Source organism: Periplaneta americana, chromosome 8 (genome assembly GCF_040183065.1).
Source record: "Periplaneta americana isolate PAMFEO1 chromosome 8, P.americana_PAMFEO1_priV1, whole genome shotgun sequence".
NCBI classification, from domain to species: Eukaryota; Metazoa; Arthropoda; class Insecta; order Blattodea; family Blattidae; genus Periplaneta; species Periplaneta americana.
In genome coordinates this window covers 9,719,956-9,741,525 of record NC_091124.1, presented here as the reverse complement: position 1 = coordinate 9,741,525, position 21,570 = coordinate 9,719,956, and the positions used below count along the sequence as shown (strand labels likewise).

Genomic DNA, 21,570 nt, shown 5'->3' with positions numbered 1-21,570 from the left:
TTGCAGAAAATTATGAATGAATCGAGATATCCTCACACACACAATGTATCGCCAAAAAAAATATGTGAAAGAAATTACGAATTTGGCGCCACTTGTCGACTTGATTAGAGGGACCTGTAGACGTGAAGTGATAGTTGCGTCCTCTGATAGCATTGTATTCAAACCAGACGTTGACTGCCAAAGAAGGTTTGCAGAAATACGTGCTGTATGTTTTCATGCTAGTATATATTCAACGTTCAAGTTCTAACCTCGCAAGTTCTGTTTGTCAACTTCAACCAGCTGTTTGATAATAGTACTTTAAAAACGCCGAAATAGGGGTGTTTGTGATCAAACAAAGTAAGGGATTTGGGAAATCATACGTATGAAGTATAAACATAGAAATATGTGGAGATATTTACATTTTAATTTGTATGTTGAATAAGCCCTTCGCATAAACATGGCATTTCAGGCTTTTTTTATAGGTACTTTACGTTTGAAATACCCGCAGTTGTCATTCGCTTTGTGTGCTAAAATATGGGTCTGTGTCATAATTATGGCTCCTATCTAAGTGCAATAACAATTACTGAAGTGAACCTAGAATACAGGAGCCATTAAAAAATTTGGGTAGATTTCTGATTTGCTGGTTAGTAGTAATATGATATTATTGCCCTATATAATTCATGATCAGTTTGTAACAGAGTACAGTATATTCTTGCCATTACCCCTGCCTTTGCCAGTTCCTCATGAATAAATTAAATTTATGTACAAATGCTATTAGGCTTAAAATAAAAGACACTACCTAAATCGTACAGACAAAACAGAGCAAATTAGTTCTATAGAATTATGAAAATAGGATGAAAATTATGTTTGTTATACAAACGTAGATCTAGAAGCATTTATTTATGATAACCTAGTCAGCAATATTACCGTAGAAAATACGTCAGGGCAACAATTTTTTTTTCTAAATAGCATGTTACGGGGATACCTTTACCTTTTACCATCGAGTACAGTATCTAACGCGTAAGTGAAATCACATGCAATTAAGGTTCGCTTTTATTCATATATTATAATTTTATTTACCGAAGTGAAAACTATGAAAATTATTAGACACATTAATGGATCACTATATAATACATTAGACCTATATCTTTATCATGTCCACTGTTCCAATACAGTGCGCCAGATTAGAAACCTTCCTACCACTAAAGTGGCACTTTGACTGCCCTCACAATCAGCTGCTTTGTAGCTCAGAAGGTAGTCGCAAAAGAACTTTTCGGATAGTCATCATTACTATTAATTGTTTATTTTGTTAGAAATAAACATAAATATTTATTTAAGAGCACTCACCAGCCTCTAAGATTATGATGTCCGACGTTACAAATTTTGGATAAATTTCAGAACACGGATTCCTTCCTTTCCCTCTTACTTCAAAATTCCAACCTTGTGCACTGAAAGATGACTTTTCGTGAATCCGTATACCGAAATTTTCCCCAAATTTTAGGCATCAGCGAAAGAAATTCATTACTATCGACATTTGATGTAATTTCTATCTTCTTACAGAGTGAATTTCTTGGATTATGTTTTTCTGCAGCTGTTCCAGATTATGAAGATTTGTTCTTCACACTTTGTCTTTAATACTCTACCAAAGGTTTAAATCACACGTGGTCAGGTCCGACGGTAAAGGTGACAACAAATTTCTTCTTGTTAATCTGTCATTTATAAGGATACGGGTAGATTTGCTTGGTAAATGTTCTACATGAAGTGTTACATTAACTTAAGGATATTCTGAGTGAAAACATGACGCCTTCTCTAGCGCTTTTTGTCTTCTACACTTATATCTTACTATGTGTATGTATTTTCATAAAAAAGGATCTGAAATTCAAAGTAATAAATCTAGAGGCTTACTGTATTGATAAAATATGTGAGGTTTGTGCAATCACATTAAGTGACCACAATATTACTCTAGTGTCACTTTACCGTTCACCAAATGGAGATATTCCATTATTCTTTAAAAACTTTGATGCAATCCTAGCTGCCATTAGTAAATGTAATACTAAAATAATTATCGGTACAGATTTAAATATTGATCTTACTCAATCAAGTAATGAAGCAGGATACTTCTCAAACTTGCTTAGATCCTATAATTTGTATCCCACTAGCCTTAGCCCAACTAGATATGAAGCATGTCTTGATTACTTTTTTACTGATATCCCACAAATGTACTGTGAAGTAAACCCCCACAACTTTTGTTTCTCTGATCACTCTGGCCTTATAATGCATGTTAAGGTAGAAAAACATTTATCTCATGACAAGAATGAATATGTACTACTACGTAACTTTAGTGACAGCAATTTTGTAAAATTTTGTGATATGGTAAGTTCAATAGATTGGAACCCATTAATCATTTGCACAGAGGTTGACATATCATTTCTGAATTTTGTAAATCACCTTCTAAATTGCTTTGAAACCTGTTTCCCATTACAACACAGAAAAAAAGTTGATGCAAGTCTATCTAATTCAAAATGGTACACAAAAGAACTCAAAGCTTTAAAGAACTCTGTACTTGCCCACCATACAGCCTATATGTGCACTAAAGCTGAGGAGGCAAAGAGACAATACTCAATTTTAAAAAAAGAATATAAAAGGAAAATAAATGAGGCGAAAAGAAGCATGTATGATAATTATATTAACTCCTCTGGCAATAAATGTAAATCAGCATGGAAAATCGTTAAGCAAGAAACTAACATGACCAACAACACAAAAAATGTTCAAATAGATCCTTATGCATTTAATGAATTCTGTATTAAATCAATTGAGGACATTGCTGACAAATTTGATGGTGATATGCCTCAGCATTATATTAGCACTGCTCCTGAAGGAGAATTTACTTGGCGTAGTGTGACAGAAGATGAAGTTATGAAAGCAGCTGCTGAACTTTCTTCCTCTCATAGCTCTGATATTTTCGGCTTCTCTAACTTCTTCATTAAAAAAATAGTGAATTTAATTGTCATACCATTAACTCTTTTAGTCAATATGTGCATCCATGAAAACTCCTTTCCAGATTGCTTGAAACTTTCTAAAGTAATACCCATATACAAACGAGGTGATATAAACGCAGTGTCCAGCTACAGACCTATTAGCCTTGTCCCAAGTTTTTCAAAAATTATTGAATCTCTCCTCTACAAGCAAATGAATGAATGGTTTGTCCAACACCAACTTATCTCACCTAGGCAGTTCGGTTTCCAAAAGAATAAATCTACAGTATTAGCCCTGGAATACCTGGTCAAAGAAATCATTACAGCATTTGAAAACAAAAAATGTGTCTCTTTAACACTGTGTGATCTTACTAAAGCATTTGATTGCATATCCCACGAACTTTTAATAGCTAAGTTACAACACTATGGTATTAGAGGAGAGAGTTTAAACCTTATCAGATCTTATTTAAAAAATAGAAGACAAATTGTTAATACATCAAATAAGCTCTCTGATGTGAGACTTGTCACTAATGGAGTTCCTCAAGGCAGCATATTAGGCCCTTTTCTCTTTCTTGTATTAATAAATGATTTACCATTCAGTCTGCCTCAAGATCTAATCATGTATGCAGATGATACCACCTTAATAACATCTCACTCAGATCTTAACCAGTTAAAGTTGTCACAGATGAATAATCTTAACATAGCTAAGCAATGGTTTCACTCAAACAAGTTAATGCTTAATGAAGAAAAAACCCAGAAACTAATCTTAGGCCTCCCCAACACACTAGATAATGAAATATCTTATGTTAAACTGTTAGGGTTTTATTTGGATCCAAAATTAGGATGGCACAAACACATAGAAAGTATATGTACTAAATTGTCGAGGGTAATTTTTGTTTTTAGGAAGTTAAGGCCATTGGTTTCAACAGAAACTCTCAGACAGGTATATTTTGCACTGTTTGAATCTCACATTAACTATGGAATTCATATATGGGGAAGTGCAACAGGAGTCAATAGCATCTTATTATTACAAAAACGAGCACTGAGGGTAATATTCAATAAAAATACCAAGGAATCATGTAGACCACTATTTCCAGAGTTAAAGGTAATGACAGTTTACAATCTATTCATTTACAGAACCTTGATATTCCTCAGATCCAACATAGATCTTTATCAGACTAGATCAGATATGCATTCCTTCAACACTAGAAATAAAGATAAATTAGATTACCCAAGGTGCAGATTGAGTGTAAGCTCAAATACCTGCTTTTTTAATGGCATAAATATATTTAATAAGTTACCATTGGAGGCGAAAAAGTTACCAATAAATAGGTTTAAGTCCTGCATACATAGATGGTTGCTGAACAGACCTTTTTATTCAGTGAATGAATTCATGGAGTGTGATGTAAATATTGTATTTTAGAAATGTAAACTTTTCTTTATATTTTAATTTGTCTCTTTGTATTTTAATTATACTTTTTTGTCCTTATATAAATGTGTTAACCTACAGCATACTCTGTTTATCTCTCAGTGTTTGTTTATTTGACTATGTATGTTTATTTGCTTATAATTATTTGTTTATATTTATTTGTGCTAAGTTTGTTTATGCATGTGTGGGTGTATGTGTGCGTGTGTGTGTATTATCGAACCTGACGATGTCATATCCAGGCCTTGTACACTGGTTTCTGACAAATAAATATTATTATTATTATTATTATTATTATTATTATTATTATTATTATTATAATTTGCACTGTATTTTTTTATTTTTATTTTTGTGGGTTATTTTACGACGCTTTATCAACAGCTTAGGTTATTTAGCGTCTGAATGAGATGGTGATAATGCCGGTGAAATGAGTCCGGGGTCCAGCACCGATAGTTACCCAGCATTTGCTCGTAACAGGTTTAGGGAAAACTCCGGATAAAACCTCAACCAGGTAACTTGCCCCGACCAGGAATCGAACCTGGGCCACCTGGTTTCGTGGCCAGACGTGCTAACCGTTACTCCACAGGTGTGGACTTTGCACTGTAGAATGACTAGGAACTTTGATAAATGGAAACTTCTCTGCAAACCTTGTTTGCATTTGTCAGACTGAGTTAGTGAGTACATAACCCTCGCTGTTATGTGAGTACATAACACTCACTGTACCAATTGCAAACCCAGCAGAAAACTTAACTCTCTTCCATAAGGACTGGGTGAGTACAATTTTCTTGTGTTTATCCTTTGTTATCTTATTGTTATCTCAGCCTTGATCTTAGCTGTTGCAGTACAATGTGACACAACGTGAACTCAACTAGGAGATGTCTTTGATGACAAATTAAAAAGCAAACAGTCTCTTTCACTGGACCTAACCCCAGCTATTTTCGTCTTTGACAAAGTGTACAGGAGAAATCTCCATACTAAAAAGCAGCTGCAGGTAAACATGCCATACCGAGAAACTCATTTCTTAAAAAAAGAACAGGACTGCCCAGAGGATTTGTGGGCTCCCACACAAACATCTCCCCTCTCCAATATTGTAATGAATGTTAAAATTCTAACTAAGATAACAAGATAAGGACATTTTATTACAATGTCTGGCAACCTTGTTTATTACTGGAATTGAACTATTACTTGAACAAAAGAAATAAAAAAACTTCAATTTATAAAAATGTTTAATAATAATCAACCTTACAATCAGTAAAAAAGAAAAGAGAAAGTGATTTAGAAAATAAATGTAGGCAGTCATTACAGTGTAGCACAATTAATTATTGTTGTACCATAATCCTGACTGAAACATCACATTTATAGAAGCTCTTGAGAAGAAGTATATTACTTCAGTCAGAATCTAATTACTATTTCAATAATATATGATTTAACGGATTTCTTCTTTCATGTGAAAAAAGTAAATTGTAAATATTTTGTATCTTCCACTCCCTAAAAATATGAAAATATCAGATCAGGCCCCCTCGCTAGAGTGGTATTTGTCCCGGCCATAGACAGCTCTGAAGAGAGGAATTAGGCCGTGTCTCAAAGCTCAAGTCCATACTACACACTAGTGACTAGCAACTAGATGACTTGTGAACTACACACTAGGGAGCTTTGGACATGTATGCTTGAAACATGGCCTTCTTCATTGACTATTTTTCTAAAAACCATGACATCATGGTGCAGCACTGAATTAAGAAGGCAGTGTCCTAATGCAGTTTCATTACGAGTTATGTGGAAAAGATAAGGGCTTAATATATTACAATAATGTTTAAACCATTGTACAGAAGGTACTAACAATGTCAGTGTTCAAAGTTAACGTGTTATTCTACACTATATTTACATTATTTCACTTCCAAAGCATTTTCAGATTTCATAACCCCAATTGCTGATGAGGTATCCATGTTTGTTTAGTGAACAAGTCAACAATCAAGCAAGCATTTTCGTTTATTAGCTACTACGGACTTGATTGCTATGCACTATGTAGCTTTGGATCATGACTTCTGCCGTCACATCCGGCTATTTAGTCAACAATCTAGTTCACCTCAGCTGAAAATGTAGCTTTGAGACACGGCCTTTTAGGTTATAAAGAATTGCCTTCACATGTATAAAAAGTGTGAGTTTTGAGATTTAGTATTTTCAACGTTATTTTTAGGCTGGTAGGCTAATTGGTTTTGTCAGCATATGAAAATATTCTTAAGAAATCTATTCAGAGGGGAAAGAAAGCAATGGTGGCTTATTCGGAAAGTGTATATGCAAAAACAATTATGTTTCAAAAATAGAATCTACCGTATCTTTGTCTTAAAGTTGAAGAGAGGGAATTCATATTCGACATTTTTTCATTGTTGAGAAATATATACGTATTAAAGAAACGTAACATTTGAAAGAGTTTTAGAGTGGACTTTTTATATAGCTGATGGAATATTAGAAAGACATGATCTTTCGAAGAATTTTGTTAGCAAGTTGAGAAAGATTTGAAGTTGAACTTTTTTTGTTTCTGATGAAACATTAGAAAAATATGACCATTGAGGTGAAAAAGGCAGGAAAAAGAGGAATCCAGACATGGTTATGACTGAAAAAGATAAGATGAAAATGGTTCCAACTTTCTAAATGCCATGTTTTGTAATATTTTCGCAGCAATGTAAAAATTCAATACCAGTATAAAAACCTTCTCTTTAGTTGAGAAGAAAAATCTGTTCTTACCAAATAGAATCAATAATTAAAAGAAATAAGCATTTTTCGACAGTAGTACTAATTGAACAAAACTTTGCTGTACCGTTATGTGACATTTTTTATATTAGCATTTGCATTGCTACGTACTGCTTATAAGAATAAATCGACATTAGTAATTTAACAGAAAACAAACTAGCTATATTAACTATTCATGTAAAACATTATTTTAAATGAGAAATTAAAACATATAACCTTGTCTAGATTGAACAAGGTGAGGCTGAAACTGCGCTTTCGTTTTTCAAACATTTTAGCACTTTCTTGTTTAATTAGTCACTAAACTTCACGTCCTATATAGGCCTATATGTATTATACCGAAAAATGCTTCCCCCCCCCCCCCGATGTTACAAAAGTAGGCATCTAAAAAAAATCACTGTTTCAGCATTTAGGTTTGGGCGACTAAATGTCGTTACAATTGCTTATATTTATTTAATAATACTTTTACATTAACAATTTGTGTTCTGTTAATTTACCTCTCTGGCGAGTATCATGCAATCACTAATAAAAAAATTGCTGCATGACAGTATACCGGTATCTTAGCTTTGTTCACCAATAGTAGGCCATAAGAATTTTATTGAAATGCAATGAATAAAGAAGGAAAAAAAAAAGGATTGAAAATATAGGGTGTATACAGGCTTCTTTTGTTTCTGGCTAACTGGAAGAGAAGGACTGATGGCCTTAACTTCGCCAGAATAAATAAATAGATATTATTATTATTATTATTATTATTATTATTATTATTATTATTATTATTATTATTATTATACTTCCCCAATGCCAAGTTCTGTATTCCATACTGGGCCTTACAATGATTTTTGTCTCATACTTAAGCAATGCTAATCGTTATGCATGAACATAATTCCTAAGGTTGTAAATTGTTACATAAAGATTTAATGAATTACTAACTGCTCATTTAGGTACATTAATAACTTTCGTTATGTTTCAGATATGACAGATTACTTGGGGCTTGTCATAGTCTTTGCATTATCTTCAGTCCAACTCTCAAGCACAGACTATAAACATGTAAGCTATATTCCATTTTCCATTTTAAAAAGTGACAGAGGATTTATGAAATTTGTTGGATTGCGTGAAGCGTTTTTGTTATTGATGTGTAATTTTTAGGTTAGATAAGGATGGATTGAAGGACATAGGCAGGATGAGTACATCCTATCCAGTATTAGATACTGGAGTGAGACAGACTTTGTGGAATAAAAGGGGAAATGGTAGGAGAATTAATTAAAAGGTACATGATCGCACTTCCTCACAAAGGAATTTGGGAGTATGAGGAAGAATCTCTGTGAACTCCAAGCCTGTTGGCCAGTTGTCTCACTCTGTTTTTTCTTGTTCTGTTCAGTGAGCATAAGAGAATTTTGAAGGGAAAAAGCCGAAAATGGATGTAACTTAGTAGGTATCACATGAGGGAGAGGACCATGTGGAGAATTTGGAGGCATATTAAATAGAAAATGAAGCAGAGGACCACGTTGAAAACCACGAGGCATGAAGTTCATTTTACACTTCTGTTTTCATTGTAGGCCTACTATGAGCAATGTCAGATTTTACCTTTCATGTCAAGATAGTACAATTTTTCTCTCCTTATAATTTTAATATATATGATTCACGTCGAAAGATTTTTAAATACATTTTAGCCAGCCAAGTTATGTTCTCTTAGAGTGATATGGTATGAATTATGAGTGGAGGATAAAATAAGCCCACTCACTTTTAGTCCATTGTGTTATCTTCAGATTTTGATATGAGTGAGAAATGGCCTGTAAATTTTCCCTGAAACTCTCTTATCAAGAACAGGTTATTATACATAGGTAACATAAATCTACAACATGGACTCCAAGCTTACTTCCTTTCCCAAGGAAGCCATATTAAGGATTTCTATTGCCCTCAGCTGGGTTTGTACTTTGAACCTGGATCTGTTGGCAAGCCTGGTGAATACAAGTCACCAAGGACAACATTACTCTCGAGGTATATTTCTGTGCATTTTACAGAGAGGTTGAAAGCTGATATATCAGTAGGTATCTTAGCAATGTAAATTGAATATACATTTCTACCAATGTTAGTTTCAATGATAGTAAATATCAATACCTTAAAAACAATATACTTTGCATACTTCCACTCGGTAATGGGTAATGAGTTTTGGAATAATATTCTGGGGAAATTCCACAGATAGTAACAATATATTTCTATTACAAAAAAGAAGTAATTAGAATAATAGTAGGTGCCAAATCTAGGGAATCGTGTAGGGCTATTTTAAAAGAACTACAAATAATGCCCATGGCTTGTCAGTATATCTTTTCATTAATAATCTTCCTCGTATGTAATCGTGAAAACTTTGTAACTAATTCAATAGTTCATGGCATAAATACACGTCAAAAAATGACTTTCATACTCCATCGGCAAGTCTATCGTGCTATCAAAAAGGAGTGCGTTATATGGCAGTAAAAATTTTTAATAGCCTCCCTGTCGATATAAAAAATGAAACTCAAAACATAAAATTATTTAGGGCCAAATTAAAGTAGTACCTAATTTCTCACGCCTTCTATTCTGTAGGTGAATTCATGACATTCAATAACACTTCATGAAATTGATACTAAAACTTTGTGTTGTACTAGAAGACTATATTGTAAATCTCTTCTGTATATATTCCAACTAGACTGTGACTATAAATTAAGATTTTATTTATTTTTGACTTGTTCCATATTCTAGGTGTAAAGCAATGTATGAATACCATGGAATGTTAATAAATACAATACAATACAAACTAATGTTAAGATTTACAGATATTTTACATTTCACTATGTAGCTAGGTGTTATGGTGACATTCTACAAACTAATTAGCTATTTATTCAATGTTTACCATTTTCTCTAATTTTATTTCAGTATGTGGCACTGAATTTTGAATAGGTGTGTCTTTTTTAAATAGTTCCTTTTCCTTTCTTTATCTTGTATTTAATGAAGGAATATTGTTTGTAAAAATAATCTTAACATTTTTGACGTGAAAAGTCTATATTTGACCTACAAACTAGGAAAATGTGTAACAATTTTGTTTGTGTAAGATGAAGATCCTAAAGTTGATTATAGAGGCAGCACAATTGCTTCGTAATTGTATCTATCGATAGATGGCAGTTTCCAAATGAAATGTATGTAAAAGGATAAGATAACAGTCAACCATGTGAGGTAATCATAATAAAAAAAATGCACTAATCCATTAGGCTTTTATAATGAATAGTACGTAATTATTATTGTTAGTAGTATTAAATCCTTATAATCCTGGTAGAGGGGCAGAGAAGGCCTGACGGCCTTATCTCTACCAGGTTAAATAAATAAATCTAATCTAATCTAAATAATAGAAATTCGTGCACACGAGCTACATCGTGTGAATCCTGAATGAAAATGAAGACAAAAACGTTAGGAACAAAATTTCGTTCGAAAAATGTTTAATTGCACAATTGGGCAACACTGCACAACATAGTGTGCCTTAGTTTCCTACTGTAATGTAACATTTACTATATTTATCATTGTAATTAACAAGCAATAAAATGCTAAGTGATAGTCAATAATTTATTATGAAGTTATGAAGAAATATTAAAGTAACACAAAAATAATTCGTAGGTACATTACAGAAAGATAATTTAAATAAAATATTAAAATTAGGAAAAGAAATAGCCTAAAAAAGGGAGATGGTTTAAACTATGAATGTGTAGTATTACAGCAGTGCACGGATAGCTTGAGCTACAATCATAGGAGTGACATTTATTTATTTGCAAAATACAGTGTTGCCATATTGTGTAATTATAAATTCTTGGAACTAAATTCTGTTATTAATATTTTCGTGTCCATTTTCATGCAGGATTTATACGCTGTAGTCCGTGTGCGCGAATTTTGGGATATTCTTTATAGCCTATGTGAAGGTTGAAATTGATTGCTTTGTTATAGAAAATAAAAATTTATGTGCCGAAAAGAGTGCAAAAGAAAATGTTAGGGAGTACAGACAATGCAAAAAAAAAAAAGATGTTTTACAAGATATACTATAAATCATAATGCATCTTCATCAACTGCAGATGTGCAAACTGTAAATGTGATCAATATTAAAGAGAGACAATGTTATAAAGAATCTTCTAGTTATTCTAATAAATATTATATTAACAATAAGTTTGTTTACGTTTGTAATATGTATGACAGTCTGTGGAATGAACAAAACCTAAAACCTGTGAATTTAATTACTGTATATACCAAGAATAAAGACGTTTTACGCAGTCCAAGAGATTTTTTTGTTTTTTTTTGTTTCAGAGTCTAAGTTGTGAATATTACGTTTCAGTCATAGTAGCCTAACATATCACCCCAAAAACTGTTTCGTCTCTCTGAAAACAAAAGACACTCTCAAGACAACATTTCACCATTTCCCAATTCTGATTAGCATTCGAAGCTGTAGGGACCCACCTTGCATACAATAATATGGTTACAGATTTAACAATTTTTGTCAACAATAGGAAAATATAACATAGAAGACTGAAAATACTGTTGGTGATGAATTTTTTTTTTTTTTTTCATCTGTGATGAGTTAAAAAGTTATTAACACCTTTCCCCACGTATTTAAAATGTGAAAACACGTAATTTCATTTGTAATACTTGTATTGCTTAGGATGTCAAGAGACATCTGTGGAGAAATGGAGCAGATGCTGTTGGAACATTAAACTCACATCTGAAACATATGAATGTAGAAGATGTGGGATCAGCAGATTATGGCAGTCAACCCTGGACACCCGAAGAAAGGCTGCAGTCAATAAAATCTACAAAAAATTCTAGTAAGCTCATGAACTAATCGTGACCTACAAGTGCTGAGCAAAAGCATTCTAACCTTTTAATTTATTTTCCTGACATGCTTTGAATTTCATCTGTTAAAATAATGTACTGTATGACTTTATAGATACTTACTTACTTACTTACTGGCTTTTAAGGAACCCGGAGGTTCATTGCCGCCCTCACATGAGCCCGCCACAGGTCCCTATCCTGAGCAAGATTAATCCAGTCCCTACCATCACATCCTACCTCCCTCAAATCCATTTTAATATTATCTTCCCATCTACGTCTCGGCCTCCCCAAAGGTCTTTTGCCCTCCGGCCTCCCAACTAACACTCTATATGCATTTCTGGATTCGCCCATACGTGCTACATGTCCTGCCCATCTCAAACGTCTGGATTTTATGGTCCTAATTATGTCAGGTGAAGTATACAATGCGTGCAGCTCTGTGTTGTGTAACTTTCTCCATTCTCCTGTAACTTCATCCCTCTTAGCCCCAAATATTTTCCTAAGAACCTTATTTTCAAAAACCATCAATCTCTGTTCCTCTCTCAGAGTGAGAGTCCAAGTTTCACAGCCATACAGAACAACCGGTAATATAACTGTTTTATAAATTCTACCTTTCAGATTTTTTTACAGAAGACTAGATGACAAAAGCTTCTCAACCGAATAATAACGGGCATTTCCCATATTTATTCTGCGTTTAATTTCCTCCTGAGTGTCATTTATGTTTGTTACTGTTGCTCCAAGACATTTGAATTTTTCCACCTCTTCGAAGGATAAATCTCCAATTTTTATAGTTCCATTTCGTACTATATTCTGGTCACGAGACATAATCATATACTTAGTCTTTTCGGGATTTACTTCCAACCCAATTGCTTTACTTCAACTAGAATTTCCGCGTTTCCCCTAATCGTTTGTGGATTTTCTCCTAACATATTCACATCATCTGCATAGACAAGAAGCTGATGTAACCCGTTCAATTCCAAACCCTCTGCGTTATCCTGAACTTTCCTATGACTTTATAGATAGATATTTTATTTGATTTTTAATCGTGTCGTTTAGAAATGGAGTTAATTTAATATCACACGTCCCCAGTCATCAGAGAAATCTAATTTTCATTAATTTTTACTCTTGCCATTACAAGTAATGCTGGAAATGTTTGCTGATTTATCGAATGTTGGCTTGAACTTTTTGAATAAATTGTGAGACACATTCTTGCAGCTTATCACTAGAGTCCGAATTTTTATGTAATTACATATTTTTTTCCTTAATATGTATCTGTCTGAAAACTAGAAGTGTTGGCGAATTGGGCTACTAAGACCAATATATATGTAATTTTAATACTACATATTTTTCAGGTGATTATACATATTTTTACATCAAATTAAATCTATGCCAAATGTCGTTTAATTAAATGCCTTGCAAAGAAAATTAATAAATATTTCAGCATAAACTAAAACGAAATCATAAAAATATTTATACAATTTTAAATTCAGTGTTGTCAGTACATAAGGGATACATAGTTCAGCTTTCAGGACAAGACAACAACCATAGATTACCTGACATTTTCTGTATGGTTGGGAAAAATCTCGGGGGGGGGGGGGAATCCGACCAGGTAATCAGCCCAAGCGGAAATCGAACCCACGCCCAAACACAACTCCGGATTGGTAGGCAAGTGTCTTAGCCAACTGAGCGGAACGAGAAATAAGAAACAGGAGAATAATGACAGTTCAGAGACATGTGTGCTCTGGTCGTAGATCTACTGGCTCTGTCTAATTAATTATTAAGCAATAATTATGCTACATCAGATAAGATGCGATTGGGCCTGTGTTATAAATTATCTCTGCTTGCCTCAGACTGGTGAGATTTTCTTCCACTTGGCTATAGTATACAATGTCCAGTCATTTCTGGATGGTGTTTAGTTTTTTGTCTCAGAAAGTACGCATTCTTTCGAGAATTTCTGGTTGCCGTGGAATTTGCCAACACATGTTCACAGTCTGTTGATGGAATGTCTCCAAATTATTATTAGGCCCTAAAGACTAGAGCAGCATACGGTGTCTTCTGACCTGAATGTAAGATATAAGCACACCAAAATGAAAGGTTTTGTCCTTCACATTCGATGTGTTAGCTTTTCGCCTTCTTCCTCAGTAAGGACATGGACTACTACTAAAGTGCTTGAGCACCCCATAAACTAGAAAACAATGCAGGAGGCTACAGTGGGTGACCAACTTCGTGATGCTGCTGGGTTTAATATTTTTGTAGTTTTAGACTATTGCTGTGTGAAATGGAAAAATATCTGTTGCTTCGAGGTTATTGTTTTGTTGGGCCTATATTAAATTTACACTTATTTGATAAATATTAAGCTATCTGTTGTCGATGTGTGTTACTCTCTTATGAACATTCTGTAAGTTTGTGTATGTGTAGGGTGTGTGTATATATATTTTCTTATGTGTATCCACAAACGATTAGGGAAAATACGGGAATTTTACTGGAAGCAAGTAAAGAGATAGGTTTGGAAGTAAATCCCGAAAAGACAAAGTATATGATTATGTCTCGTGACCAGAATATTGTACGAAATGGAAATATAAGAATTGAAAATTTATCTTTTGAAGAGGTGGAGAAGTTCAAATATCTTGGAGCAACAGTAACAAATATAAATGATACTCAGGAGGAAATTAAACACAGAATAAATATGGGAAATGCCTGTTATTATTCGGTTGAGAAACTTTTATCATCCAGTCTGCTGTCAAAAAATCTGAAAGTTAGAATTTATAAAACAGTTATATTACCGGTTGTTCTGTATGGTTGTGAAACTTGGACTCTCACTTTGAGAGAGGAACATAGGTTAAGGGTGTTTGAGAATAAGGTTCTTAGGAAAATATTTGGGGCTAAGAGGGATGACGTTACAGGAGAATGGAGAAAGTTACACAACACAGAACTGCACGCATTGTATTCTTCACCTGACGTAATTAGGAACATTAAATCCAGACGTTTGAGATGGGCAGGGCATGTAGCACGTATGGGCGAATGCAGAACTGCATATAGAGTGTTAGTTGGGAGGCCGGAGGGAAAAAGATCTTTAGGTAGGCCGAGACGTAGATGGGAAGATAATATTAAAATGGATTTGAGGGAGGTGGGATATGATGATAGAGACTGAATTAATCTTGCACAGGATAGGGATCAGTGGCGGGCTTATGTGAGGGCAGCAATGAACCTCCGGGTTCCTTAAAAGCCAGTAAGTAAGTAAGTAAGTATATAAATCACTAGATGGTAATAAACACCTTGAAACCTAATATAAATGGATATATTATATTTAGGATTCATTGTGTTTCTAAATACGTGATTTTTCGTCGGTAAGAACAATAGAAAAAGTCCAATCCAAATCATTCTTAATCATGCTTTTTATTTGCAGGTTATAATGTGGTTGAGAATTGGCCAGATCCATCAAAGAAACTTGGCCAACTTTCAGCTGTCAGTTTTGATGCTGATGGCAATGTTGTCGTGTTTCACCGAGGAGACAGAGTCTGGGATAGTAATACATTTCTCACGAATAATGTATATAATCAGCGGGGCTTAGGTCCTATTGTGCAGCCTACTATTGTTGTGTTCAATGCATCGTCTGGGCTCGTAGTGCAGGAATGGGGCACCAATATGTGAGTAGCATTCACAGTGCAACGTTTGTATTTAGCAGCAAAGTAATAGACTATAAGCTGCTGTGTAGTGGGAGGGCTGCAGATTCAATCCTTGGCAGGAGCAAGAAATTTTCCTTCCTTAGTTTTCAAGAAGAGTGAAAGTGTAATAGATCAACTTGTAGATGACGAATTTAAATTACAATTTTTACTTATTGTTTTGGTGATAGTAATGGGTTTATGGTGATGAAAAACTCTTCCATTGAGTCGCATTACTATTGGTTTGTTAACATCTCAAGATAAGATTTATTAAAACTGTCTTCCCTACTGTGTAAGGTGACTCATTGGTAGGGATCTAGCATTTATTTTCATCAAAATTAGCATCTATTTTTCTGAATTTAGCATTTACTTTTTTCCAAATTAGCATCTACTTTAAACTTGCATATTCTACCTATCAATTCTCAAAAGATAACACTATGAACAGTTTAGCATTTTCCTACAAATTACATTGTCTCTTTGAAATAACAGCACCATACTCATTTAGACATGGCTTCTTGTAAATAGTTATCTTATTCTATCACAAAATATTTAAATATTCGATAATTTCACTAATATAAAATTTTATTATCCTAGGTTTAATTTTACTTAAATAAAAAAAAAAAATCTTTCTTTGTTCTTAACTTCAATAATAAATTGTCTGTTCCTTATTAATCAGGTAATCATAATAATAATAATCATAATAATCATTTATTACATCCACTGATCATATACATGATATGGGACATGTCATATTTACAAACTAATAATTAATTACATAATATACATAAAAGTAATAACCATAATTAAATGAACACAAATACAAATATAAAAAAGCTTGGAGCTTGATTGAAGAAAACCACAGGTCCGTCGATTTCGGCTATAAGTCCTGTTTGCAGTATTTCTTGAAGTCAGGAGTCAATTTCAACCATCGCGTCTTTCATGAGAAGACATACTTCTCGTAGTCAGGATCTGGAAAAGAGGAAGTAAAGTTTTTTGAAGTAAGGCGTTCTTTCTATTCAGTTATGACAATTTTCAATAAATTCGTTCATACTGTAAAAGCAGTTTTTGATTAAAATTTTATAAAGAGCTTTCTTAAATTTCTGATGTGCAGATATTTCTTTAAGATAATTTGGTTGGCTATTGTACATAAGAAGACCAGCATGAATGAAACTGTTTTTGTATAGAGTTGTGTTAAAACTTTCAATAAAAATATTATCTTTATTTCTTGTATTGTGCTGGTGTGTGTCTGAATTTGTAGGAAAGCTATGCAAATTATATTTGATAAAATACAGGGTAATGGCAAGATATGTAATTTTTTTGAAGAATGGTCTGCAGCTGGTAGTTTGAGACACTTGAACTATGGCTCTAATTGCTCTCTTTTGTAGTTTAAATATTTGGATTGCATTGGGTGAATTTCCCCAAAAGATTATACCATACGTTAGGATAGAGTGAAAGCATGCAAAGTACAATGTGCTAGCAGATTCAATAGATCTTTTAGTACTTTGATTTGTATTGTAATTGTAAATTTAATATCAATTGTAATTATAGCTATAATTATAATTGTATTGTGAATTTATTTCAACTCAACAATGGAATTTTATTCTTCCAACAATAATTCCTTTCTACAATTCACCTTAAACGCTCTCGTCAACAATAGGATTTTCACTCAACACAGTATTCGTTATAGCACTCCACTGACGGCAATATCAATTTACTTGGACTATTACGTACAACAATGAACTGTTAATCTTAACTAATATTTATAAAGCACTATTTACAAATCAGAATTATCAGTTCTCAGTTCACAGTTCTTCTAGCTCAGTCACTCGAGTTCACAGTATCTCGAACCACAGACCTTCAGAGACAGTTCACTATACTCGAACTCAGGCCTTCGGATGCTGTCACACTTGCGGACGCACACTCGAGCCGAACTCCGGTACACAAGACTGGCTTGCTTGCTCTGGCTTACTCACTGACTGGCTGACTAATCAACTGAAAACTGCTCGCGTTCACTTGCGAGCGTAATTTATACTCACACCACAGTTTCTGGAAAGTACGACTTCTCGAATTATCTGGCTGTCTCCACTTCGGACGGACTTCTCTAGAAGATTCGGGAAGGTCCGTCCTCCTTTACTCCGTAAGTAGCAGCTGCGCGCGCACTCTCCCCTCGTCGCGTTGACGTAATACACCCCCCTCTCTTCTCTCCGCCGCGCGCCGTCCCTCAGTGCTCCGCGCGATCTGCTCTCTTGCGGGACGCTGGTCGTGAGTTCGAATCTCACGTCGCTGTTACAGTATTCTTAATATTGTAGTTGTAATCCCCTGGCCTTATCTCTACCAGGTTAAATATATACTACTGTACTACATATTGTGATGAAATACGTTCACTGTCAACATTGTTTGTTGGTGTCCATAATACTTGCAAACAACATTCTGAAAATGTTTTATTCTCCAACGCAACAATTGTAGAATTTACAAAAAACTATCTTAGCATCTGAAACATAAGAGTCCATGAATGGAATACTGCTGGACTCTTTCATGGGCAGTTATAGTTGTTCGCCCCATTTTACGGAGGAGCATGTGTCTCACAAATTCAACCAACTCTGTCATTATAACTAGAATAGCTATCCAACTCTGCTACGATCTCAAAAGCAAATGGGAGAGTAAACCAACGCGACACATTTTAGCCTAGCCCGTATCGGATGTAGAACTTGATAATCGTTAGTACAATATATCAAACATCTGACCTTCATTATCAGTATATGAAATTTATCGAATCTAGCAGACAATAATTGATAAAAATATGATAGATCGACATGTTTTCAGTATTTAAAAAGTGGCTTTAATTTTTATATATATGTTGTTCTTTTCTAATGCCAGGCATTTGACAATAAAGTCATTTGACCTCTTGCACTCCAATATTTTTCAAAGATTTTTGTGTATATATATATATATATATATATATATATATATATATATATAAATTTTTCTCTTGTAATTTCGCAATTTGATAGGAAATTCACATTTTTCGCACTTTCAGTTCTGCTAGAAAATCATGCTAAATCACCTTATAGATTAAGAAAAATACTTTCTACCCCACAATAAAAAAATTCGTAAATTTCACAATTGCAAAATTTTCAGGTCCCTACTCATTAGTCAGAAAGCAGAGTTGTAGTCGAGAGATTCCATTTTCAAATCCCGGGGTCTGTCAATCTTACTGGGTTTTTAGTGATTTCTTCGATCATAAAATAACTAGGAAACCAGTTATTTAAAAGGTAGATGCCAGACTGGTTCCCATTCCCACTAAAATGAAACTGTTTTGCAAGATCTGACTGTGGATTTCTGCAGATTGTTCAGATATGGCCACTGGGTGGCAATATGTCTGTGGACTGGCTAGTAGAAGACAGCAAAATGGAAATGCTAGTTCATTCTGTGCAGTTTTATAAACTCGTTTATTTGCCTGCTTGCCTTGATCATTTACCTTTCTTTTCCTTTGATAATATGCACTCATGTAATCCTTCCTGGACTTTTTATCAGCTTCCATACGTTGTAATGTAATTGACTGTCTTCATGACTGTTAGAATTGCATGCGTGATGAGTCTGTTTATTTTAGAGGTTAGTTCGTTTTATTAATACTCAATAAATACATTAAAATGATTGTTCTGTTTACTTTCATACTCTCCTTGTCTAATGGACTCGTCCAAGCAAATCAAGATTTCAGGTATAACTCCCTGTAAAGTTGATTTGAATAATTTCGAGGGAAAAATTGTTCCAGAGCCGGGTATCGAACCCGGGACCTTTGGTTTAACGTACCAACGCTCTACCACTGAGCTACCCGGGAACTCTAACCGACACCGATCCAATTTTTCCTTCTATATCCACAGACCTCAAAGTGGGCTGACAACTGTCAAGCAACCAACTTCGAGTACACACTAACTCCGTGTGACTTAAATTGTGGCTTTCTGTTAACGAACAGTGACGTGTATTATGCAAATCAAGATTTCAGGTATAACTCCCTGTAAAGTTGATTTGAATAATTTCGAGGGAAAAATTGTTCCAGAGCCGGGTATCGAACCCGGGACCTTTGGTTTAACGTACCAACGCTCTACCACTGAGCTACCCAGGAACTCTAACCGACACCGATCCAATTTTTCCTTCTATATCCACAGACCTCAAAGTGGGCTGACAACTGTCAAGCAACCAACTTCGAGTACACACTAACTCCGTGTGACTTAAATTGTGGCTTTCTGTTAACGAACAGTGACGTGTATTATGCAAATCAAGATTTCTGGTATAACTCCCTGTAAAGTTGATTTGAATAATTTCGAGGGAAAAATTGTTCCGGAGCCGGGTATCGAACCCGGGACCTTTGGTTTAACGTACCAATATTGTTATAAATAGTGCGATATAACTTATTGCCATTGTTAAACACTAGTGTGACGTAACTCATTCCCATTGCTACGCAAGTGACGTCAGAATAGTGTGGCATAACCCACCATTGACGTCATGTTGAAACTTCCGTAACATTTTCTCCATTTGACCATCAAGCATAAATGTTTGGCGTTAAATTCCATACAAACAAATGTATATAGATGTGTTGTCTTTTCAGATTCTACCTTCCACATGGTCTCACTGTGGATGCCAATAATAATGTGTGGGTGACAGATGTTGCTCTGCATCAGGTATTCAAGTTCCCACCTGGTGGTGGAACATCACCAGGGAAACCCCTTCTTACTCTTGGAGTTGCTTTTGTTCCTGGTAATGACGACGCTCACTTCTGCAAACCGACTGCTGTTGCTGTTATGTCGAATGGAGATTTTTTTGTATCTGACGGCTATTGCAACTCGAGGATAATGAAGTATTCTATGAATGGGAAGTTGCTCATGCAGTGGGGACGCAATTCGTTTGAAGGTACATGATATTTCTAGGGTGAGAAGGACTGCTTACATCTAACTTTAAAATATGGTCTTATTATGTAACCCACTGAAAAAAAATCTGTGTCAATCACTGTGGTGCATCAAACCTCAGAAGGTTTTTGGCCTCAATCACAATTTTCCTCCAGGCTTCTCTATCTTCCACCGTGGTCCTATTTCCTCCTGTTTGTTCCAGATCCCTTTCCACTTGGTTATTCCAGCAGAATCTGGGTCGTCCCAAAGGTCTCCTTCCATCTGGTAGTTGTTTTCAAGTAACCTCTATCAGGGACTGTTCTTCTCTTCTTATTAGATGTACTAAGTAGCCCAGTCTTCTACCTCTAACTATTGCTACAACATTTGGTTCCAGGTACAAGCTTCTTATTTTTCTATTATTCCTGATTCGTCACTGTCCATTATCTTGAATGGGGCCAAAAATCTTTCGTAATATCTTGTTTTAAATATTTCTTTGTTAAAAAAGTGAATGTATAAGGTGCATCCCACAAATTAAAGCAATAGTTTCTCTATACAATTAAGGCCCATTCACAATGAAAATTAAACATAACCGTAACATAAACACAGAAGTTTGCGGCCAGGCTACCAAATGGGATCATTCACAATGATTCACATAAACACTGACCACAGTATAAAGAAGATACAGTAAGGTCAACTAGCCCATTTCGTGGGAACAAATTCTGAGTGCGCATGTCACGAAACCGGGTGTATTGTCTGGAACCCCCACCAGATGGTTCTCCATCTACGACAGGCTGGCATAATTTAATATTAACTGAAAAGATTTATTACTCATCTTTTAACAATATGAAAGACATGAGGCAAAGGAATGGCAACATAATCATAATAATAATTACTTCCGTATATAAACATCATGAAAATATTTACTAATTGACGCTAATTTTAAAGATGCTTATGTTGGGAACGTAATATTGAATCATTAGCTACATAGATCATGACATTCGTTTCGATGAAGTTACGTCAACAATGGCTATAATAAAATTTTGTTGACTAGCTAATAA

General features: G+C 34.6%; 1 protein-coding gene and 1 non-coding gene across 3 annotated transcripts in view; one reads left to right on the top strand and one right to left on the bottom strand.

Annotated features, from left to right (window-relative positions):
* Window positions 1–189: 189 nt before the first annotated feature.
* Window positions 190–21,570, top strand: part of Pal1 (Peptidyl-alpha-hydroxyglycine-alpha-amidating lyase 1) — a 34,590-nt gene continuing 13,209 nt past the window's right edge. Inside the window, exons 1-5 of one of the 2 annotated variants that reach the window (XM_069832391.1) lie at window positions 190–336; window positions 8,096–8,172; window positions 11,801–11,963; window positions 15,374–15,614; window positions 20,236–20,537. In XM_069832391.1, coding sequence (XP_069688492.1) covers window positions 8,098–8,172; window positions 11,801–11,963; window positions 15,374–15,614; window positions 20,236–20,537 — 781 coding nt within the window. In that variant the 5' untranslated portion in view covers window positions 190–336; window positions 8,096–8,097. Of the gene's footprint in view, window positions 337–465; window positions 623–8,095; window positions 8,173–11,800; window positions 11,964–15,373; window positions 15,615–20,235; window positions 20,538–21,570 lie in introns of those variants that run through there. The other variant, XM_069832392.1, reaches the window with a different exon arrangement.
* On the bottom strand, window positions 19,396–19,467 carry TRNAN-GUU (transfer RNA asparagine (anticodon GUU)). The gene has a single exon. It is a non-coding gene; the product is annotated as a tRNA-Asn (tRNA).